Source organism: Mastigoproctus giganteus, chromosome 8, assembly GCF_048544385.1.
Source record: "Mastigoproctus giganteus isolate SK-2022 chromosome 8, ASM4854438v1, whole genome shotgun sequence".
NCBI lineage: Eukaryota > Metazoa > Arthropoda > Arachnida > Uropygi > Thelyphonidae > Mastigoproctus > Mastigoproctus giganteus.
The window spans coordinates 203101845-203127199 of record NC_143582.1 but is presented as its reverse complement, the minus strand read 5'-3'; the positions used below and the strand labels follow the sequence as shown (position 1 = coordinate 203127199).

General features: G+C 37.6%; 1 protein-coding gene across 3 annotated transcripts in view; it reads left to right on the top strand.

Annotated features, from left to right (window-relative positions):
• The window catches only part of LOC150082205 (inactive dipeptidyl peptidase 10-like), a 362607-nt gene that overhangs the window by 319307 nt on the left and 17945 nt on the right, over window positions 1–25355 (top strand). For 2 of the 3 annotated variants that reach the window (XM_090379165.1, XM_090379167.1), the window contains 6 exons: window positions 312–541; window positions 956–1054; window positions 10029–10104; window positions 11322–11516; window positions 14579–14736; window positions 17728–17865. In XM_090379165.1, the coding sequence (XP_090235291.1) occupies window positions 312–541; window positions 956–1054; window positions 10029–10104; window positions 11322–11516; window positions 14579–14736; window positions 17728–17865 (896 nt within the window). The remainder of the gene's footprint in view (window positions 1–311; window positions 542–955; window positions 1055–10028; window positions 10105–11321; window positions 11517–14578; window positions 14737–17727; window positions 17866–25355) is intronic. The other variant, XM_090379166.1, reaches the window with a different exon arrangement.

Genomic DNA, 25355 nt, shown 5'->3' with positions numbered 1-25355 from the left:
GATATTCATTTCTAATACTTTTGTAAGGCAATTTTAATAGTATCTGTGAACTCACTGCTCTTGCACTTTTTAAAAAAGGAAGCACTTATCATTAGACAACAACCGAGAATGATAATTTGACCACCCACACCGCCATCCTAACTGCCTGAGAAAGAAAGATGAAGCACCCTTCGCTTGTTTCCACCGCACTATGAAAAATTAACGCACATTTTGCTTTTGTTTTCTTAGTTTAATTATAACAGATTACATAAAGATAAAGATGCCTAACGCCTTTCTACATTAGTCCATTTCATCTTCATGCAATCTTCCAGTTATTACCTGACTACATTACAAGGGGCACCAGAGCAAAGGCATTTGTTCGCAGTCACCGACATGCTTTCCGACAATCCCAGAGAGAGAACGTGTTTAACATGCGAGTTAGGAGAAAGTTGCTTATTCAATAATGCAGTCTTTAGTCCAGGCAATAGCTATTTCATTGTGGAGTGTCTCGGACCAGGAGTGCCAACCACGCTGCTCAGTTCGACCGAGGATAGTTCATTTGGTGAGTAGCCTTTGTTCCATATTTAATATAAATTGCAGTAAACGATTTGTAAGTAGTAGACAACAACGTTTAGGAATTCATAATCAGTATTATGTATCAACGTAATCTCTCAATTACTTAGTCAGAGAAATTTCCTTGCGGATCGCTCACCCACCCCAATAGTCTAACAAGTTACCCACTTCTGCATAGAAGAATGTTCGTTTTTGCAATGATAATACTGTTTGATTAGTGGTATGTTTTGGAATGAATTATTTAATGCTGTGCTTTTTTCCCTCTTGTTTAAATCTGTTCTTCGTAAAGTGAGTAATTTTCCTTTGTTCATATGCTAGTGCATGCTTGTCTATTAAAATTTAGAAGTTTCATTAATTTAAACTTCTGTTAGTAATTCATTGTGCATTGCTCGTCTATCCCTAGTGGAAATCCTGGATAGTAACGAGGACCTTCAGGATCTGTTGGACCAGAGAGCGTTGCCCCAGATTCGAACCTTCCACGTCCCTTTGAAAGGTGACTATAGTAAGTGCTTTTCACTCGATTTATTTCTTTCCTTTCCTTTATTTAACAGAATTGTGTTAAATAAGCCTACTTATAAATACCATTTGTTCTATTAAAATTTTATTTTATTCTATTTAATTTTATTTTATAAAGTATCTTAAATTGCTGTTTCCATATTTTTCACATTTTTATTGGACTTTTCTCCAATAAGTTGATTATGTAGAAGTATTCTGTTTAAAATATGTTATTTACATCATAGTACGTCATGTTTGACTCTACAGATGTAACTAATATACACTTCCCTACCATTAATATCCAGACTGTTCCATATCTACAAATAACCTTTATTTACAGGAAAACTAATAACATGTTTTGAAACCTTTATGACAGCCTCTAGTCTGTCTACCAGTTTTTTTTTTTTTTTTATTTTGTAAATGTCATCCAGTATTTTACGTCATTCGGTCTTCAAAGCGGCGACCAGTTCAGCTCAATTTTTTGGGCATTTTCTCTTCACACACAGCCGTAGCCTAGTGGTCAGGCGCGCGGGTGCATAAGTACACGTGCCTTGAGTGACCGGGGTTCAAGCCCGTGACTACTGAATACGGTGCTGTTTCTTGTATTCTGTCTATCTTGTGAACTCCTCTGACCGTTTGGTCGTCCCGGAGTATAAACAGAAAATTTATTTATTTAATTCATTCCAGAGGTCGAAAGTCTGGTCGGGCCAATCAGACTTTTCGACACTTGTCCACGTCACAGCGCGAGCAATAAAGACATGACATGAAGTGCTGCCCTGCTGATACATGGGCCTTCTCCGACCTGCTGCCATAACAGGTAATGCATTATTGTCCAGGACGTCTAGTCTCATCGAGACTCATTACTTCAAACTGTGCTTTCGAGTGATGAATCTCGGTATGTAATCTACCAGTTACTCTGCAGTCCATGAACGGTGAGCCTCACATCAAGCTAGATGGCTTCTGGAATCAGTCGGGTTGAATAGTGGCTTATTGACAGCTGCACGAACGTGGTAACCCGTATCATGTGGCGTCCTGCGCACTGTGCCGGTGCCGACATGTGTCCCAATCGTCTCACAGAGGATATGTGTGCCGCGGAACGTCGACCAGAGTTCCGAGTATACAATTCTTTGCAGGGCTCTCCTGTCACGTTCCATCATCATCGGAGTTTTTTCAAAGTCATTGCGACAGTTTTAGCACCAGTACGCTTCCATTTGCAAATAAAATCACCAAGAGTCGACCGCGGGATCTTAAAGGCCGATTGCTTATGTGGCACTCTGTTATCATTCCGCGCTTGAAGTCTTAACTCCATCGATCGATGGTACCTTGCATTCACAATCGTACTGTCCCTTCGAAGGCATACGACCATATTTATAGTTGTGTCTGGCAGGTGGTGCTTGGATAGGACGTGACCAGCTGTCAATGGAGGAGTAGTAGGGCAGTGTATTCTAAACCGAATACTTCTGCATAACAAAGTTAGTAGGGAAAGGAGGAATGAAAATGTCAAAATATGGAACTAGCATTTTAAGATACTTTATAAATTAATTTTACCTATTTGGAGGAGGTTGTGATTTATGCAGTATCTTCACAAATTCCTTTTAAACCTGTGGACATTTCAGTATAAATTAACTTCTAATTTCACGATAAATTTCATGTTTTCATGTTAATTTAGGGAAGTAAGCAATGTAGAAAACGATTAGAAATTCAGTATTCGAAGTCTGTCAAGAAAACAAAAGTAAAATGATCTTGAATCAATTAATAATAATAAAAAAAAACTAATGAGACTATATCCCGATTTTTAAGATATTTACGAGATTCCATTCTGTATATTTTTAAAAATTTATAACAAATTGTTAATAATAATAAGTGTCCCAGAGAAAACAGTGAAGCAAGTCACGGTACCAAAGGCTACCCGGAATGGCTACCAAAAGGAAAAGACAAAAAACCATCCATCCCAAACAAATGGAAGTGCTTCAAGCGCAACTGCCAAGACGATCCCCAAGGCAGAATGCGCTGGACCCAAAGGAACTAGTTGTTGTGGGTGACTCTATTGTCAGGGAAATGGGGAGATATTGTGCAAAAAGGATAGGTGGAACAGGACCAGGGTATGTCTTCCAAGGTTGATGACGTTGTAGAGCAGATATCATCTTTTAAGAGCACAAAGGGTGATATTGTTGAACACATTGGCACTAATGATATTAAGAGTAGGAGACCGGAGGAATTACTTAACAAGTACAAGTCAATGTGGAAAAAAAGCCGTGAATTAGGGTTGAATTTGAAAGTGTCTGCAATTCTGCCCAGACACGATAGGAGGGAGTATATGATAAGAGCCTTGTTGATCAATTCGGCCCTGGAGAGATTGTGCAAGGCTCAAGGGGTAGAATTTTTCTCAGCCTGGTCTGTGCTTGTTCACCGGAGAGACTGCTTCTACAGGGATGGGATACACTTAAATAGAAAGGGTGCAAGAATATTTGCTGATGCTGTGTTAGGTGGGTCGGAAAACTTCTAGCTTGGGGAGGGATACATGGATTAATAGGTTAACAGTAGCCACTGGCAGAGGTGAAAGTGATTCTTGCACTGCTTCTATTGAAATGCAATTCGGCAGCATCCTGGAAAACAAGGCAAATGGGGATTTCCGGGACTGCTGGGAGTCATAGTGGAACAAGTAAATACATGGGCTGTGTTAGGGTAACTAAGAGTAGAAACAGATGCATGTATACGTGTAGACCAAAAAGGTGCATGTACACCAATGCTAGAATTATAGTTAATAAATTTGATGAGCTTGAAGTTCTAGTCAAGACATCAAAGGCAGATAATGTTGGAATATCAGACGTGGTGTCACATAGACATAAGCAGTGCAGATTTGGAATTTGGGGAGTACAGAAAGGATAGACAGGATAGGAAGGGAGGATGGGTTATGCTGTTAGTTAAGAAACACATAAAATCTAAGCGTGCATCCAGTTGAAGTTGGTGAATAATGCAATGTTGAGTCTGTTTGGTATGGCATAAACACTGGGAAAAGAAAAATGAGAGTAGGTGTGTGTTATAGGCCTATGAATCTGATGAGTATAATGAGCAATTGTGCAGATAAATAGAGTGGGCCAGTAAATCAGAGAGTCTTATAATGGGGGATTTTAATTTCCCAGGTATTGACTGAGATTTGTGGATTGGTCACTCACACGCTAGCAAGGCTTTTGTGGATTTATTGGATGATTGTTTTCTACAGCAGCATGTTCGGTAGGCAACTAGAGGGAGTAATACTCTTGATCTGATTATCAGTAGTGATTCTTCATGCATTAAGAATATGCAGATAAAGGAACCACTGGGTGACAGTGATCACAGTGTGCTCAAGTAGGATTTACCCAAAGAGGTAACTACCATCAGGGGTAAAGGGAAGGGTTTTTGCTTTCGTAAAGGTAACTACGGTTGTCTGAAACAGTATTTAAATTCTATACAGTGGGACCAACTGATGATGTTACCAACAGCAAATTCAAAATGTGAAGCATTCAAAGAAATAATCTTGGAAGCTACTAGGCTTTTCATAACAACTAAGAAATATTGTTCAAGATTTAGGCCTAAATGGATGTCAGATGAACTAATGAGGCATATGGCAGAGGAGAAAAATGCATGGGATACATATAAATTAACACGTGATGCAGAAGCCTATGATAAATATAAGCTGGTCTGTAACCAAGTCACAACGGAGGTTAGTCAGGCAAAGGCAAATTACGAGAAATCCTTGACAACGGATGCAAAGAAAAACAGCAAAGAATTCTTTACTTATGTAGACTCTAGAAGGAAGGCGATGAATCAGATTGGTCCACTGGATATCGTTAGTTCAACTGCTGATGATCCTGCTTAGGTAGCTAACAAACTAAATGAATATTTTGCATCTACATTCACACATGAGGAGTTATTCAGGGAGGGGAACGCCAGAGGTGAAGTAAACTCTGGCAGTAAGTTAGATAATCTTGTAATAACTGAGAGTAAAGTGGAGAAGAAATTGTTGAAGATAAACGTAAGAAAGGCACCTGGGGTGGATGGAATCTATTCAGTTATATTAAAGGAGGCAGCAAAGGAAGTAAGCACACCCTTAGCCATAATTATGGCAGCTTCCTTGGACTCAGGGGAGGTACCCATGGACTGGAAATGTGCAAGTGTACCCCAATCCACAAAGGAGAATCAAAGGGAAACACAGGTAATTACAGACCTGTTAGTTTAACTTCTGTTCCAGGGAAGTTAATGGAGGCACTGGTTAAAGAAGCATTGCAGGATCATCTAGACAAGACTTCAGTTATAGCTCGGACACAGCATGGGTTTGTTAAGGGAAGGTCTTGTCTGACCAATTTGATTGGATACTATGATGTAGTCACAAAAGAACTGGATGCAAAGAATAATTTTGATATCATATATTTGGATCTTTGAAAGGCTTTTTATACTGTTGCACATAGAAGACTGCTGCACAACTTGGAGCAGTGTGGCATTGGAGGCAAATTTCTGCTATAGATAAAGGGATGGTTGAGTGGGAGAAGACAGAGAGTGGTAATCAATGGACACTGCTCATCGTGGACTAATGTTATTAGTAGAATCTCTTAGGGTTCAGTATTGGGTCCATTGTTGTTTTCTGTATTTATAAATGATATTGATGATGGTATATCAGGCTTAATGTCCAAATTTGTAGACCGATACGAAGGTCTGCAGGGTTGTTAATGACACTAATGACAGTACGCTGCTGCAACAGGATCTAGAAAAGTTGAGAAGATGGGCTGAGAGGTGGCAACTGAAGTTTAACATTGACAAATAGAAAATACTGCATATGGGAAGCAGTAACCCCAGAGTAACGTATCAACTGTGTGGTACTACATTGACAGTGGTAGAGAGTGAAAAGGACCTGGGGGTAATTGTGCAATCAGATATGAAGCTCTCTGAGCAGTGCAGATGGGCTGCAAGAGTAGCTCATGGTGTCTTGTCAATGGTATACAGGAATTTTTCTAGCAGGGATAAGGAGGTGATTATCCCCGTGTATAAGGCAGTGGTCAGGCCACATCTTGAATACTGTATATAGGTCTGGAGGCCTCATTTTAAGAAGGATGTAGAGCTGTTGGAACGAGTACAGAGAAGGGCAACAAGACTGGTGAAGGGAACAAAGGGGTGCTCTTACGAAGAAAGGCTTAAGATCTGCAAATTGCAGCTTCTGGAGACTAGGCACCTGCGAGGCGGTCTAATTGAGATGTATAAGGCCTTGAATGGATTGAGCAGGCTTAATGCTGAGGGGGATTCTTCCTCTTGCTCAGATTACAAACCTGAGGGAACATAGATTCAAAATGAGGAAAGACAGTTGTAGAATAGATGTGCGGAAGTTTGCCTTTAGACAGCGGGTGATTGATTGCTGGAACAAACTTCCATCTGTTGTTGTGGAAGTTGATAGCTTAAATAAATTCAAGGCAGAACTAGACAAGCATTTGGAATGAATGGATCAGTGAAATGGGAAGGGTTTTTTTTTTTTTGTTGATGCGGTATAAGCCTGCTTTCTTGCATCATATGTATCTACTAATGCTAATGCTAAATGGCACATCCCGCTCAGCTTCAACGATAAGACCCCACCACCCAGACGTAAGAAATGAAGACAGAAAAATGGACAAAGAAGGTACTCCATGGCAGGCACTACAATGACCTCCATCAAGAGTACATAGATAAAGGGCTACCAACGCATGGCTCACTAACGGCAGATTCTTCTCCAAGACCATTTTGCTTGTCATCCAAGACCAGGTAATCAACACCAGGGACTACAGAAAATATATCGCCAAGGACCCAAGATTAGCAGATGTATAGAGGGTCCATGCCGACGATGCCACCTTTCCCGAGAAACATTCCATCGCATCACTGCAAGACGTAGGGTGATTGATTATCCAGGCACAATATAGCCAGAGACACGACCAGGTCGCCAGGATAATACATCAGCAGCTAGCGAAGAAATACCGGTTTATCAAAGAAAGTATACCGTATTACGAGTACAAATCCCAGAGTAGTAGAAACCCCTACTCAAGCTATCCTGGGACTGCGCCATAATAACGCATAAGACAATCCCGCACAACAGACCAGACATAACCCTCATTGACAAGAAAGAAAAGACTACCTTCCTGATCGACATATCGGTGCCCAACCCCAGCATCCTCCAGAAAACCTATTAGGAAAAGATCAGGAAGTACACCTGACCTTAGAGAGGAAGTCAAAGAGATGTGGCATATGGAACAAATAACGACCATCCCGATTACGATGTCAACTACCAAAGAGCCTACATAAGAACCTAGCAGCAATAGACCTCCCAGAGGAAGGTCACCTATAAGGAACTCTCGAAAGCCCCAATTCTGAACACGCGGGATAGTCAGAGAGTTCCCCGACCAACATAGTACCCGAACATAACAGCTAACCCCAGACACCTGGTACCAGTACCCCTTAATAGAAAAAAAAACCATAAGGCGAAGAAAGAAATAATAATTATTAAGACCGCTGCTGAAAAACTAGTGGCACACCAGAATAACAAAAAAAAAAAAAAAACGGATTTTATTTACAAATGTTTAACAGTTACATTCATAATGAGTTATCAAACAGTATTACGCTAATCCTTTCAGTATTTCATCATACAGATAAATTTTTCTGTTTGACAGTTGTCACAGAGAATAATCCAAATGTGAAACATAATAGAAAAATAAATAAAATAAAATAAGAAAAATAAAGTCAGTGCGTGACTTTTGTATTCTTCTGCAGTGTTGCCAACTCTTAATAATATTTCCCGCTAGCCGCATACTCAAAATCCGCTATTTTTAGCACTTGACCCGCCAAATTTTTTAAATTTTCATTTGTTTGTACTTTGTAGTGAATAAAACAAACAAACAAATAGTATATATAAATAGTTATTTATTTTTCTGTTTTTAATATAAAATCAATATCTAAAAATCTAAATTAATTTCGAAATTCAATACCTCCTCATCATATGCTTCTTGTGTACCTATTTTGCGAAGCACTTCTTCAGGTAAAACATAATTTTTACAACACTTTTCAACTCTTTTGAGCCCGTATCGTACTAATAAGATTGCATTAACCGTGCCAACACTCATTCTGTTGCGTGTTTTGTTTTTTACTAGATTTAAGTTGCTGAATATTCTTTTCACATCTGCATTGGATAATGGCAAAATTAAAATACCCAATGCAAATTCGCTAATTTCTTTAAATGGATTTTTACCGCTTGCATCTCGATATTTCGAAACTTCTGACCAAAACTTCATTGTATTGTAGATGTTTTCCCATTTAACGAGAGTAATGTTTATATACTGTTGCTCAATTTTTTCAATTTCTACTTCAGACAATTTTAAATTTTGTAATAAATTTATCAGTGGTTCGTTTTGTTGCTTTAATATATTGTTAACTGAGACATTTTTTTAAATTCTTTTATGTTGCCCGGAAGGCGTTGTTTTAATTGTGGATACAAATCAATCAAGAAATTACGGCATCTCTCTCTGTTATTGCCATTTCATCTGTTGTTGTTGTGATAAGTTTATTCATTATTAATTCATTTATTTTTCTTTCAAATTGGTAACCTAAATATGGCTTAGGGTCTAAATAATTATTAATGTCCTCTTCTATCCTTTCAATATGTGTATTTGGTAAAAACATTTTATTGGCAATCATCGACAATAGCATGTTTAAATCATGTAGTAATAATGTAGGATCGGCAGTATTTGATTCAAAAGATTTGTTTACTCTTTGTACTTCAGATAAGATAGGTTTTAAAATAAAAGATACGCTAAATTACTTTCATCTTTGAACATTGAATAAAGAAGTTCTGCAGTATAACATTTGTCAGTCAAACGAGTTATTTCAAAATGGGCTTTTAATTCAATATACTGTTCTAAAATTCTTGTTATAGCAACTTCAATGGATAACCACCTTGTTTGACACGAATGCACTATCTTTTTCGGATCTGCACCATCGTTTATGGCACTGTATAAATATTTGAATTGATTTTGTCGGCTGGTGGATTTACTAAACGCACGATTTTGCATTGCACGAGGGTTTCTAGGAATACAACTATCGTGTTATACGAGGACTAACTATACTAAGATATTATTACACTGTGGTTATTAGAAATAATTATTACTTATTACTCTTATTACTTATTGCTCTGTGGTTATTAGAAACGTTGAAAGAGATGTCGGTAATTCGGATCGCATTTCTTGGAAGCCAAACAAATACGACGAAGAAAAATTATCCAATGCCATTCCTTCGCTGTTTCAAAAAAAGGCGTCATTAGAATTTTTTCCACATTTTTAGATTTGATTCAACAATTTAAAGCCATGACCCAATGATCAGGTCGTTTGACCGCGAGCGTAACTACGTAAAATTGTTGGGGTTCTCCTCAGGGAAATCCAGAATAATATAAAACCGATTCTTCGCTTTATAAAAAAAAAAACTATGAAATATGATATCCCTACTATTTCAATTATGAATTATTTTTATTGTTAATTAAATAATTAATTGAACAATTAATTTAATATTTCTTAATATAAATGTTACATTGCCAAAATACATAAAATGCTAAACATTTATACTCTTCCCGCTAAAAAATCCGCTATCCGCTATTTCATATTTTTATCCGCTAAACCTGAAGCAATTCCGCTAAATCTAGCGGGAAAACCGCTAAAATGGCAACACTGTTCTTCTGAATCATGCTTTCACTCAATCGTTAAAAGCTATCAAAACATGGGGCAAAGTCAACGAAATTTCTTATTTGCCTGTATAAGTTTTCTTCTGCCACTTTTAAACTCTTGTTAAAGAAAGATTCTTGATGTAATTTAATGAAGAAAGATAGTTTAATGATTAGTTTTCATAATAACCTACACTATTTAATAATTGCTGATTATAAATTTAATTATGAGTACCTTATTCTTAAAATAAATGAATTTCCCCTTTTTATTTCTTTACAGAAGCCAACGTTCGCTTATATCTGCCTCCTGGCCTTCGAGACAACGAAATTCTCAAATATCCACTGGTTGTTCACGTGTGAGTAGTCAAGATCATTTTACGATTTAATCACACATGAACTCTCTCTCTCTCTCTCTCTCTCTCTCTCTCTCTCTCTCTCTCTCTCTCTCTCTCTCTCTATTTCCTTCAGTATCGTGAGTTAATTTTGTTTCCTCCCTCATAAATGACTTAATATAAAGACGTAAGGGGAGAGAAATTTTTCCATATACGAGTTTGATCAAAAGGTTCTATGCCTATTTTTTTAAAAAAAAAATTAGCATGTATGTAACATTTTTATAAGTGATACCTCTAAAAGTATTTTCCCCCTGGTGATATTCAAGTGTAAGGTTGCACTTTCACGGACCTTTGCACCATCTTGCACTTGCTTATCATGCAAGTGAAAGGTAGTACAAGGATCTGTAGCCCTCGTAATTCAAACAGTTGGTAGAATTGTCGCCCTCCCCCACACCGGTTGGAATCCCGTCAATGATGCGAGAAATTTTTATGGGCCTTCCGATGTTTGTCAATATCATTGACAAACATCGGAAGACTTTGACAAACAAAATTGACATTATTGACAAAGATCCTCGTTGTAAAGTGTTAGGCGCATCAGCAACTTTGGCCGTATTGTAAGTTTCATGTGTTCTATGGTCGATTTTCTGTTTTCTGGACAAAAACCCGAGTTTCCGGGAGGAAGATCATACGACCATTGCCTGAGATCGGACAACTCAGCTACTTAGTGAAAAAGCCCATAAAAATTCATTGCATCATTGATGGGATTCGAACTCAGGACTTTACCACCTGGTGTGGGAAGGATATTGATTGTATTCATTGTTATCGATGGCGAGAATATCGAGGAGGGGGGAAAAGTCAAAATGATAATCTATTATATTTGCTAAATACGCTTATAAAACTCTAATAAAAACATACTAATATGCCTATGAGGCATGCTTGGTTAACTCAGCAGAATTATTCAAAATCCATCTTTAGATAAGGATTTTTAATTAAATTTCCTTTTAATCCAAACTGTCAACCAACCAATTTGTTGCAAGTTTGATAAACAGGGGTTGTTCAGTAAAGTTTCATTACGATCCTCTGAAAATAAATAAACTATCCTTTGTCCAACGATGCCCAAAAATATACATCCCTTTGTATTCGTGTACTGTAATTTATAAAGTTCTCCTGTGATCCTTATATCATGTGGGAACTTATGCGTACAACGCGTTGCTAACTTTTTTTCTTTTTTCTTTTTCCAGGTGTGGCGCTCCAGGTAGCCAACTAGTAACTGAGAAATTCCAGGTGAACTGGGGTAGTTATCTAGCCAGTAAAAAAAATTACATTTATGCTTATATAGATGGCCGTGGTACTGGCTATCAAGGCGACAAGCGCGTCCGTGAAGTATATCGTCAGCTTGGTAATATCGAAGTGGAAGATCAAATTGCAGTAACCAGGTACTGCTTAAGCATATTCTAAGCATTTCAACAAAGATTCCTCTTATTATAGTATATCATTAAATTATACCGGTAAACTCCATTAATAGCTCAAGTACTTCATAATTTAAGTGGATATTCTTACTTTATCTTAATATTCCTTACAATAGAGGATAAAAAAAAAATGTGCTCATGACGTAACCACAGATTCAAAATCAAGGATGCTAACTGTTCTCTAGTTTGTCTCCGAACTAGACACAAGATAATTTCAAAGAAATTTTATCAGCAGTACTTAAAGATTTGGAAATTCCAAATTAATAATTTAGATGGAAGAGCACGGAGCGTTTCTTCAAATAATACGAATTTTGATGTTCTAAAAAAGCTTAAAGTATAACCCATGAATTGATTTTTCTCTTCTATTCCTTTTTTTTTTTTCAATGTTTTTGAATTTTGTTTTTCTTTGTGCCGCTGTGTGAACTCATTCAGACTCGTAGTAATTATTTAAACAAAAAACAAAAAAAAAAAAAAAAAGGGAAAAGAGATGGTTAAGTGTTTTAAGCTCCAAAGAAACTAAGGTCTATAATTGTGTGTGTATTCTTGGATCGGTTTTCTGGACAAAAATCCAGGGTTTCCGTGAGAAAAAACCATGGGACCCTTGCCTGAGACCAACTAAAAAAGTTGTGAATAAAGTCCATAAAAATTCCTCTGGTAATTGACGGGATTCGAACTCTGGTGTAAAAGGTCCTGGTTCGAATACCGTCAATTACGAGAGGAATTTTTAAGGACTTTTTTTTTAAACCCAGACCTTTTACACCCGAGTTCAAATCCCTCGTGTAAAAGACCCGCGCAGCTTCCGCCGCGGTGTAGGGTGCTTATATGCACTGTAACACGCGCGAGGGAATCGCTAACTGGACTCGGACCATCACCATTGTGATACTCACGAGGAATGTAAAAAAGAAGAAACAGTTTGAGTTGACGCTCAAACATAAAAAAAAAAAAAAAAAACAACGTGGGAGTGTTTTTTATTTATTAACTCATTCTTTTTTATTTCAAAGAAATTAATGAATTAATAAATAAATAATCCTACACTCTGGAGTTATTTCGGATAAATTCTGAGGCAGCTAAGGCAATGAGGCAATCGTGTCTGTATATCAATAAAAACTAGTATCATTACTTTTGGTTCATATCGAATTGAACAGTGCATTGTGGGGCAGTTGATTGAAGTTGATTGAAGTAGAAAACGCGAACCAGTTGATTGAAGTAGAAAATTGTTCCTTCAGTCAATCGGTTTTAGGCACGTTCGCATGTGTAGGAGGTGTGGCAATAAAGTTTCCGGACTAGTGCTTTTGTGGTCATGTTCAACGAGTTTCAAAATAAACGGAAGTGTCATGTTGTAGTTCAAACTTCCTCCAAAAGATGGTGGAATAGATATTGTCCAGTAGGCTGACAGGTTGCAAATAACAAGCAATTTCGTTAGTAATTTACTGGATTAGTAGCGTTAACGTCCCGTGACATATATATAAGTCGATAGATTGCGTCACTGTGAGGAAAAGAATGGGTAACGAGCTAACAAAACGGGAATTTGAACTACGGAGGGTGCAAGAAAAATAAAAAGAGGTACATAATGCTGAAAAATAAAATAAAAATAAGTACGTAATGCTGAAAAATAAAATAAAAATAAGTACATAATGCTGAAAAATAAAATATAAAGAAGTACTTAATGTTGAAAATCCTATGATTTCAACGTCTTCGTCAAGAGTCAACCGTTGAAACCACAGGAAAGACAGCAAGAAGTAAGACCTCTGTTTCTTACATGAAATATACGTAGCACATGGTAGAAAGTGAATCCATTTTGAATTTATCGGTAGTGGAAGTAAGGCCAGAAAGTAGCGGTAAGCAAGAGTAAAGCGTACGTATATATCATGGCTGACCCGATATAGGCAGAAACTGAAAAAAGGGAAAATAACTTTCTGGAATGACATACAGGAGCCTAAACGGTATACGGACACTCTCCTCAGTCCGTATACCGTCTCGACTCCTGTATGTTATTCCAGTAAGTTATGTTAGTACAATATAATAAACCCGATAATTATTGTATATTTTGTTATTAGAGTTTAATGCAGTCATTTTGTTTCTGTGAACGGAATTCGCTTTGGCAAATCATCCTTTTAGAGTAAGTGACAATTAGAAAAGTATTTTGTTTCATATGGAGTAATAGGATAACAGAATGTGTTGGTTACCAAACCCAGTTCGTTATAATTAAGATCTTTCTTCGAAATCGCCCGTAATTGACCTGAAAGTAGTTCGCATAACGCTTGCTAATTTGTTTGCGAAGAGCTGAGTATTAACTTATTGCGGATAAGTGAACTGAGTCCTGTCGTGTTCCATTCTAGTAATTGTGCAAGTCTCTGGTGTGCTAACTAAACGGGGACTAATCCTTTTAAAATGAAGACGCGGTGAGCTATAATCTCTCTTTCACCTCTTCTGTTTAAATAGAAGAGGTGAAAGAGAGATTATAGTTCACTTCGAAACTCAACTCATAAGCAATTTGTCGTCCAGGTTTTTTTTTTTTTTTTTTTTTTTTTTGTCGAATATGGGCTAAAATTTTTTAACTTGATATTAAGATAGGACTAAGTGTTACGGTTCAGATTAAGTTTCATAAATTTAAATTTTGCCTAACGACCTGGTTTTTTTTCTCAATGGGAAAGTTCTTCCCGCTTCGTCGGTGTAAATCCGAGAAGTATACCAATGATGTTTTTAGACTACACCGAGGACGGGATACAACTTTCCCATTTAAAAAAAAAGCAGTGGTTTGAGAAAAATTTAAATTTAAAAATCATGAAATGTAAATGGTAATACTTAAACGAATTTTAACATCAAATTCAAAAATCTCACTTCAAATATGGCAAAACGGTCCGGACAAAAAACTGTGCCCAAAACTAAAAATAAGCTAGATGGACCCCGGTGTCTTTTAATTGAAACACCCTTGTGTGTGTACGTATTACCCGTTTCTTCTATGTTGTCAATTTATGTTTATTTTAAGTTTCAATTTCGTACTTAGCAGGTTTTTTTTAATTTTTCAGGTACTTAAAAGATACACTCTCATTCATCGACCCTGATCGTATTGCAATTTGGGGATGGGCATATGGCGGTTACATAACTGCTTCGGTCCTTGCGTCAGACAACGACGTCTTTAAATGTGGAATTTCAATTGCCCCTGTTACAAGCTGGCTATATTACGGTAAGGCAATATATTTTGCTTTAGTAAAAATTCAAATAATATTTCAAGTATTTGGATAATATTTAATTTTTGTTTCAGCAGAAAGTGCAAACTTGTCTTGGCCACAAACGATTTGACCAGTTTTCTTAAACTGGTCAGATGATTCCTAACCAGGACAAATTATAGAGTGATAATTGAATGATTACCCATGAAAATGCGAATAATTTCGAGTAAAAGAGTTCTAGAGACATGAAACTAAGAACATTCTTTATTTTCTATATGGCATTGCCATCTGTCAACAACCTGTATGAATGCACATGCGCAGCACAAGCAGTTGCTGAATACAGTGTTCAGCATAGAGTATAATGTGTTCATAGTCGAACACTACCACCCCAGAACAGTCGTTTAAAATTAGTGGTTTTTGTAGTCATTTTCGATGTCGCGAGGCACTAATCAAAATTTGCGATATGGAAGCTTAATTTATGAAAATGTTCATGGAGACTGGCAATGTGAATTTTGAGTCATATTCACGCATTGAGCGTTGTAACTGAATAATGTTTCTTCGTTACTTAGTTACGTTGTCATCACTTTTTTTCAACGCTTTTTGTAACACATTTAGTAACGCCAGAGAATAAAGATATCTCTAGCACTCTTTTACCCGAAGTTATCTCATTTCCATGTGTTAGCATTTAAAATGATCACCTTGTAATGTGAGTTATAACTTTAATATTTCATATTCCGTATAACCCAGCCACGTTGTGAAAAAAGTCCGTAAAAATTCCTTGGGTTATTGACGGATTTCAAGCCACTCTTTCTCCACCTGGTGTGGAGAGGACGGCAGCTATATCCAAAGTGCAACCGCGAGGGCAGGTAGGAGTTATTTCGGCAGCTAGCTAGTTGCCGAAATAACTCCTTTGGGACTAAATAACTCTTCAGGACTGTTGATAATGACCAATCTGTGAAAGAAAGCAGATGTCAAGTTACGTGGCATCTGCTAGTTTCTGTAGACCGAAGATGGATCAGAATTTTTAGAATATGCACTAAAGCCACGAGGGAATAGTTGATTGTAGTAAAACTATTCTGAAATCGAAGCTTCAAAAATATATGTTCCGCCATTTTGATGGCATCTGCCCATTCTTGAAGACGATTAATCTCCAGATTTAAGAGCCACATTGAAGCCTAAGATGGATTAGGCTTTATACAACATAATGTTCTTTGAGGTAATGAGAATGTCGGCTGAGAAGACTAATGAGCTGAAAAAGGCTCATGATTTGATCACCTCTTTCACTGATCCCTTCGAAAGATTTATTGAATTTGCGATATGTGATATCTACAAGGTGATTTTCTTTTATTCATCTTTTCATTTTATTCATCTGTAGAACATAAAAAAATCGTCTTTAATCGATTTTTTCTGCGCAGGAATGGTTCGTAGATTCTTCTGAAACATTCTGTCTTTGGGATAACTAGAGTTAAAAATCACATGGATTTAAATCAGTTGACATCGGAGGCCATGCCAGTCCTTTACTGTACACTTCAGGGTAGTGATTAATAACCACTCTGTTATTCAAAATTTCATCCAGGAACTCTGGGACAACCCTGGTGAGTGTTCAGTGTTGCCAACCAAATCTTCAAACCTTTCTCTACAGCGTAATGATGTTGTTGGAACGAAAAATTTGAATGATGAATAAAGATCGTTGCCACTCTTTCTCACTGGCGGTTGTCATAGTGACACAGCAACGTTTAGTTGAACTGTTGCGTTTATCAAAAAAAAAAAAAAAAAAAAAAATTGTCATTGAATATCCTCCGTAGCCAAGTGGTCAGGAGCGGGAGTGAAGTAGCACACGCTCTTTGAGTAGACCGGGGTTCAAGCCCCTGACTGCTGAATACGGTCGATCTGCCAACCCGCACTGGACCAGCGTGGTAGATTATGGTCCACTTCCCTCAGCATGAATTGTTGAGGATGCTTCCATCCTGCAGTGGGTTGATAATGGCTGCACTTGACTTTTTTTTTTTATCCTAAACCAGACATGGGCAACCTTTTGTTGGCCGCGGGCCATGCGAGACTCAAGGCATGACTGCGAGCTGCAACCCTAACTAATTTTCTGCCGAATTTCGTAATTAAACATCAAATAGATCTGTAAATAAACAATATACGATATATTCTTTATTAAACTGTAGACTTGTATAGTGTAATAAGTTATTATTTTCCCATTTCACTTTCTCCTGTCAGCAAACTTCTGGGAGCCTGTCGGACCGGAAAAAAAAAAAGGACCTTCAGTATGTGAGATTGTAATGTAAGCAATAAGATTATATCATTTTAAAATGTAGACGAAAAATTTAGGAAAAAATATTTGTACTGAGGAAATTTTAGTGAGAATTTTGGGATTGCAATTTTTTTAAACAAATTTTCAATATTTGGGGAAATCTTAGATGTTGTAACTCGCAAATTATTTTCCAGATGTATGTCAGTCATTCTTTATCTTGTTTTTGACTTAACTTTCATTCGGGAAAACAGTTGTTCACAGTTAAAGGTATTTCCAAACATGGAAAATCTTTTTCTGGGAGATTGGAATAAAATTGCAATTACCAGACTTAAATCTGATCGAACATGTGTGGGATGCCCTTGGGCGTCGCATTGCACGCCAACAGCCAACTCGTCAGTGTATATTCAGTCTCAAGCTCTTCAAGAAATTGTTTAAATTGGTGATGGTTGAATATTCGTGATTTTATAAAATTTGCTTGAAACAAATATATGCATAACATTTTCAAATGTAATCGACCTTTCACATAAATTGTCCTGGTGAATTATGTAACGAATGTGGTAAATTCTTTCTACACTAAGTTGAGAGAATTTTCATATGTTAGTTTTAGTTTTTTTGAGGTTGCCCATGCCTGTTCTAGACCTTAAAGCAAGCTTTTAAAATTACTTAATGTGTTAATCTTTCGCCGAGAAAGAAATTTGTAAAAATGAGTTAGACAAAGTTGTAACTTAAAATCGTTTTCTTTTTTTAGATTCAGTGTACTCGGAAAGATACATGCACCGTCCGAAGCCAGAAGATAACTATTTAGGATATGAAAAGTCCAACGTTGTACTAAAAGCAGAAAACATGCAAGGGAAGAAGTTTCTCATCGTTCATGGAACTGCAGATGGTAAATACACTCATTGATTGCTTATTGAATACTCACTTATTGCTTACGTTTTTAGCGAACATTTCTTAAAGCTAATATTTATGGAAATAGTTTCGCTGACAACTAATATAAATGGAATTTCTGTTAAACTTCAATAATTTGCATCAGCAGACTCCCAAGGTTCTGCATTGGGACCTATTACGTAATATTTACATCGATGTTGTTATAACCGTGTATGCGAACAATCTCAAAATTTAGGACTGCTGTAGTGCTGAAGAATATTAATGAAATACTCATTTGGACGACGTCAACCCATCCTCAGTTGAATTATACCACACAGATGGTACTGCAACTGTATTTATCTAATCCCAACCGACATTACGAAACCGTTGCTGCCATATATAGTTTGTGCAGTAACTATTGTTGTTGTAGTAGGGTTTTAGGAGCATCAGTGACTAAGAGCATATTTCACTGTGTGTACTGTCTGTAAGTTGCGTGTGTCCTGAGATAGATTTTCTGTTTGCTGGATGAAAAACCTCAGTTTCCGGGAGGAAAATCCATGCTACCCTCGTCTGAGACCGACTAACTCAGCCACGTTGTGAAAAAGGCCCATAAAAATTCCTCTCGCCATCGACGGGACATGAACTCAGATCTTTTCCACCAGGTTTAGGGTGGAAAAGACCTGATCCTACCCACGTGGGTCAGTAACTATTAACTGCTTCCAGCGGTGCAGCACTAGTAGAATAGGCATTTTTAGCCACTTATACAAAAGTCTATCTTCAAAAAATTTGACATAATGCGCTACGTCATTATTCTTTCAGCTATCCAATATCTCCAGCCAATGTCATTCTTGTTTATAACTTGATTCACGAACTGACTGACATATTTCAGTATTAATTTACCAATCCGAAACGAAAGTGCTATCGGAACTGTGCGTTGTGTCGCAGTGACGTAAGATATATTTAGGTTTTCTCTTTGTTTTCTTTATCAATCAAAATTAAGAACTTTCTACTAAATTGTTTGGGCTTCTCTAAAAATATTAATCAACTAAGTTGAACGGGGTGTGAAATACTTGCTTGCCAACTCTTATAAATCCAAATCCGGGAAACTTTAAATCATAGATGCGCCTTGAGTTTGAGCGCATTACTGCGTTTAATGCGACGCTATTATTATGTTTTGTTTAACTTCTTAAAATATTTGTGCAGTTTCAAATGCTTTTATTTGATTAATATACAGTTTGGGCACTTCTAAAAATTCTTTTAGAAGGAATTTTTAGAAGGGCCCAAATAGTTTTTCAGACAGTTTGTGCTATCTAAAGATCCATTGAAAAGGTCTTGGTAGTGAATCATTTACAGATTCCTGATAAGTCGAAATTTGTACGGTTCCTGATAAGTCGAAATTTGTACGGTTCCTGATAAGTCGAAGTGCGTCCATTTCCCGATAACTCGAAATGTTTTTGCTAAATGGAAATTATGTAAAAGAGCGGTTACGGCTCCTTTACATAACTTCCTAGTAAGAGCTGATTTTCAAGAAATTAAGTATTTGTCGTTCATTTTGTGATTAAAGAAAACCTGAAAGAGAATTTTTTGAAATTAACAGCCATTAGCAAGGCAGCGATTTATGAGAGGGGACAGATTTTGATGCGATTAGCGATTTATAAGAAGTGAACTTTAAAAGATCATATGCAAACGAAGTATGACATATTGCTAAAAAAAAAAATTTTTTTAATAACTTATCACTTCTGTTAATGTTATGCAGTATGTTAATTAAATAATCATCAATCTAATCGTGTTTTAAATATTTGTGCCCCAAACTGATTACTGTTCCGCAGTATTGATTTCATTTTACAACCGACCGATACAAATATTCTGTAACAATTATAAATCACTAAGGTTATAATTAATTATCTCAGTAATTAATATCCTGTTAAGAATCAAATGGGTCATTAATATCCGAAATTGTTGTACGTGATGGGTGTCCCATGAATGTTCATCGAAGCTGAACGTATAGCATAAGTAAACTTAGGATCTTACTCACAACAAATTTAAAGTTTAAATCTTCTCTAGAAATGGTTAAGATATAGAAAGATTTTTTTTTCGCCAAGGCGACTAAGGCTGTGAGGCATCAATATATTGCATGTATGCTATGGTCGGTTGCCAGTATTGCTGAATTAAAAATTTCAATTTTCGGGGGTAGAATAAAGGGAATCGTACAACCTTCTACAACTTGGCCAAGGTGTGAAGTCCACAGACATCCCTCATAGTAATCCCTGCCTTGATCGGATTTGAACCCAGGCCCCTTTCCACATAGTGTGGAAGGATAATCGTAATTATCGAGACCGCCTAACTCGACCACGGTGTGAAGTCCAAAAACGTGTTACCGGTTAATGGGGGCGCGGTGGGATAATCCATTGAATAATCCATTTTGCAATGACATTATTTTTATTACATGAGTGGTATCATACATCATCCATCTTTAAAAATATATTTAGGAAAAGAGATTTGTGATTTAGTAAGTGGAAAGGTAACCAACAAGGAATGGAGGTAGAGAGAGAAGTGAATCCGGGGGAAGGGAGGGATTATTATTTTTTTTAACGACACGGGATCTTGTAGCTCATAATCCGTATACTTTATTTTACTTTAAAAGTATGTGTTCACAAGATTTCCATTGTGAGTACTAAAAAATAGATAGAATAACTGTGGGGAGGAGGAAGAGAACCCTACTCCTTCTGTTGGGTAACTACTGAAAAGAACGTTAAATATTCCTCCAGTCCACGACATTCCTTCAGAATCGAACCTAGACTTCTCCAAATGAGTGGCACGATATATCCTGTCAACTAACTTGCCAAGGAGGACGGAGCACGCACTCGTGAAGAGGATGACTACTAGGCTTCATCCTCCCCCAATATATTTGGTCAAAAAGAAAAAAAACGAACAACTGGAACTGAGTAATTCTACGTCAAAGCGGCTTTCATCCTCAGTTTCACGTTATTGTTATTGTTGTTGTGATGCATCAGCGACTAAGGCCATATTTCACCGTATATGCTGTTCTGAGGTCGATTTTCTGTTTGCTGGACGAAAAACCCTACTTTCGGGGAGAATAAAACCATTCTACCCCCTCCTGAGACCAATTGACTCAGTCACGTTGTGAAAAAGGCTCATAAAAGTTCCTCACATCATCGACGCAGTCCCATCTCTTTAACCATAAAAATACTGAATGTACTACTGGACAGAGAAGAAATGGCTGCTCCTGAACGCTAGCTCAGTTCCGCCTTAGTACTCTGTGACGACTATAGAACTCAGTAAAATGGCCAGAAATGAGTATTGTGTGTTCACAATACTCATTTCTGAGTTCAAGGCGCATTCCAGAGTTCAGTTGCTTCTGGCCACTTTGGCCAGAAGCAACTGAACTCTGGATCTAGCACCACAGTGGCATTGTGTTTGGGTTGGGGGGCACCACCGGTGGTTTCCCACAACTGGATCTAGCACCAGCAGATTTCTGCCACTTTCCCAAGGCGAAAACTGCCCTCATGGGAAAGAGATTTCAAGATGTTGACTGTCAAACTTTGGGTGCGAGTGCCGAGAGCAATAATAATAATGAAATGTATAAAATGGGTTCGAGAACGCCTTTTTTTGATTTCAAGCTTTTTAAAATTCTTGTTATGATACAATACTTCGCCATATATCACTCGTTTGGAGAGGTATGGGTCGATTCCAGTCTGCGACTAGAGGAATAACTTCAGCCACCAGTGAGAATGAAGTTATTCTGGGTTATCCCCCCTGCGGAACATGTAAATTGGCCCGAGGACACATTGTATAGCCAAAAAGACACGTGGTTCTTATTCACCCAATATAGAGTGGTCATCTTCCATTTCAGCAGACCACTCACAATTCTGTAAGTGGGCTGTTTGAAGTGGAAGATTACAGAAGGAAGCAGAATTGGCTAGTTATGCAGGATTGATTAAGGATTACATCATGTAAACTAAATTAGTTATCCATGTGTTAATAAATTAGTTATCCATTTGATTATTATTATTGCTTTCAGCACTCGCACCCAAAGTTTGACAGTCAAGCTGAAATCTCTTTCCTGTGATTTCTCAGAGAAATGTAATTTCTCTGAGAAATCACCACGTTGTTTAATAATGACAGATCTCAGAGAAATGTAATTTATCTGAGATCTGTCATTATTAAACAACGTATTTTAGATATAAGAGCCAATAAACTCTTTGTTGTGTATATATTTTATAAACTTAAAATTAGAACAAAAACATCTGAAACGTATGTTAACAGTTAAAAAAAAAAAAAGGTGAAAAATTTAATTGTTCATGTAACGTTAAACGAAATGTGAATTTAAGTCCGAGAAACAGGCTTCCGGTATTCCCTACTTCGTTTCTCAAATATAACAGCTGTTACTGGTCTGACACAGAAACGAAGTGTACATAAGCTGGCATCATGCCAAGCCTACAGCGCACGGAGGAGACGCGGCGGCATCGCTGATCGATATTGACATTGGAGAAAAGAAGAAGAGAGAGACAGAAATGTTGATTTCCGATGACCCTCGCTCATTGGCGATCTTAGCAATGAAAGACATGGTACAGGAACGTGTCAGTAGAGAGGTCAGTAGAGCGAAAGCACAAGTGAGGCTGAAGATGAAATCAAGAACTCCGTGAGTGGTCTGAGAAATTCGCGTGCGCTTTTTCGGTTGCTCGTTGCATTACCGCAGCATCCTATCTTGTGCTGGGTATCATCTAGGATGCGGGATTGTAACATTCCTATAGTTCATCAAATTTCACTTTTCCGCTCGTGGAATTCGGGTTTGATATGTGGAATACGATAAGATAAACACACACGCCGCTGAATTTAATGAAATGAAAACGTGGCAGGCTTCTATTCCGTAGATTACGGCTGAAAGACGGAAGATACATACGTAAACTATAAAAGCCGTAGTAAATCCTTCACTGTCATCACCCCTGTCAGCAAATCAATGGAAGTTTCATTTTATGTGTGCTCGGAATGTGCGAACGCACAGCTTTGAGTACACACAGCTGTTCCAGTTGGTTTTCACGTATTTTGATTTCCAATATTATTTCCAAGAAGATCGTGTCACGTATATCACACACGGGAGAGTGGAACTGCAAATTCATAGAGGCTGCTTTCCCCCATGTCCCACCCTACGCTTCCACTGCGGCTAGCCAGCAAAGTCACGCTAAAAGGTTCTGAGAACATAAAATATGAAATTCTTTTTTCGTACCAGAGCTAAACGGATTTATTCCGACTTATCTAAAGCATTGCCCCTCCTTATCGCCTTTTGAAGCCTTTGGCCTAAAATATTGAATAGTTTTTTAGGCACGTTTGCATATGTATAAAGCCCCATTGTCTTCGCTATGTCCATTTAGGTTCATAAAACAACTGAACTCCAGTAGACGGATTTTGATTAAATTTTATATTTGCGTCTTTCCAGAAGGTTTGTAGAGTCATTCAGAATTTCATTAAAATCGGTCCAATAGAAATTCGGCAGTTTATTTTTTTATTTTTATAAAATTTTGGATTATTTGAATTATCTTTACGCAAATTGAAGGTATGTTATATGGATGTTTGGACATTACTCGATGAGGAAGTCTGATGAACATCATATTTTCAGCGTACGTTCCATTAATGTCTGTGAAGATTTTACGATATCGTCTAGATCTTCCCACTCCCACCCACAAAAATATATATTAATTTCGGATGTTCAAGCAGCGCTATAGAGAAAGAAAAGTCCAAGCCACACCAAATTTTCAGCACGTTTTCTTGGCCCCTAAATGGGCGCTTTAGTCCCTGTTCGCCCGTTAACCTTTATTCTACCACCAAATAAAAAAATAACTGGTACATAAATCCCACCTAACAGCTGTCCATCGCATGATGACGATTTGGTAAACATTTCTTCAGTATAACATAGAAATTTTTAAATCCTCAGATTGGTATTCGATAATTCACTGTTCAACAAAAAAATTCTTTCAATTTGTTTCCTTTCTTAAAATAGGCAAACTTTACTAATTTTGGGTCAAGAAAAACGAATATAACTTCAGAATTTTTTTTTTATCTCTAGTTTTTGAGATACAGTACTTTAGCTATTTTCTAAGAATATAGTAATTTCAGTAGTAGTCGGAGTGAAAAGTAATATTAAAACAATTTCATATTTACATTTTCTTGATACAACATAAACCACAGTTGTTTTTAATTAAAACGTCAAAAAACAAGAACACAAGAAAACTGCACAGGAACTGAAAGTACTTTCTCAAAATGTTGCGTATTCACGACAGCGCCTTCTTTTCGCTTGCCGCTTGTATTCCACTTCCGGGGCATCTCTTGTTATTATCCAACAGTAGTCAGCAAGCATAGAAACGTTCCACCTACCCTGATATCTTCTTTCCATTGCCGAAATGTCTTGGTGGAATCGCTCACCGTGCTCGTCACTCACTGCACCACAGTTGTCAGGGAAGAAGTTCAGATGAGAGTCGGGAAAGTGAATTTTCAGTGACATGTTGCCTAATTGATGATACTTTTCTAGAAGGTTGTTCACAGTCTCAATAGTTTCCAGCTCTTCGGTTTCCCAGGAAGTAATGCACAACACTTTTAAAGGCTTCCCAAGCTGCGTTCTCATTACCCTGGAGGACTCGCTCAAAGTTTTCATCCTATAAAAGTTCACGAATTTGCGGACCAAGAAAGATTCCTTCCTTAACCTTAGCATCACTCAACAGTGGAAATTGTCCTCTCAGGTACTTGAAAGCTTCTCCATTCTGGTTCATCCCCTTAACAAAGTTCTACATGAGTCCCAGTTTGATGTGTAAAGGGGGCAGAAGAATTTTGCTTTGATCAACCAGAGGATTGTGCTGGACATTTTTTTCCCTGAGCGTAGATTTTCCGTTAGAGGCCAGATTTTTCTCTTGTAGTGTGAGGACCTACCCCTGCTGTCCCACTCACACAGGAAACAGCAGTACTTCGTGTATCCCAACTGCATGCCCATCACTATTGCAAACACCTTCAGGTCTCCACAGATCTGCCATTGGTGTTGTACTTCATTGCTTCCAAAAATAATTTCATATTCTCGTGTCTCCTTCATGTGGACAAACCAAACTATTATTTTTAGGCCACCCGAATAATGAAATTCATCCACCGTGCTTGTATCTTATGTCCGTTAATTGCGTGTGTTCTGTGGTCCATTTGTCTGTTTTGCTGGACGAAAACCCCCCAGTTTCTGGGAGGGGATAACCTTGCTATCTACACCTGAGACCGACTAACTCAGCCACGCAGTGAAAAAAGTCCACTAAAGTTCCTCGCATCATCGATGGGATTTGAACCCGGGCATTTTCCACCCCGTGTGGAGAGGACGGTGGGATGGACAGCATGGTCTAGAGGGATTGAAGGAAAAGTTTGCCATTGTGGAGAAAAACAGCTTTTAAACTTAGCTTTGATGCGTCTATGAATAGCCTCCATTCGTGTGGGTTGTGCTCTATATTCAAAGCTGTCATC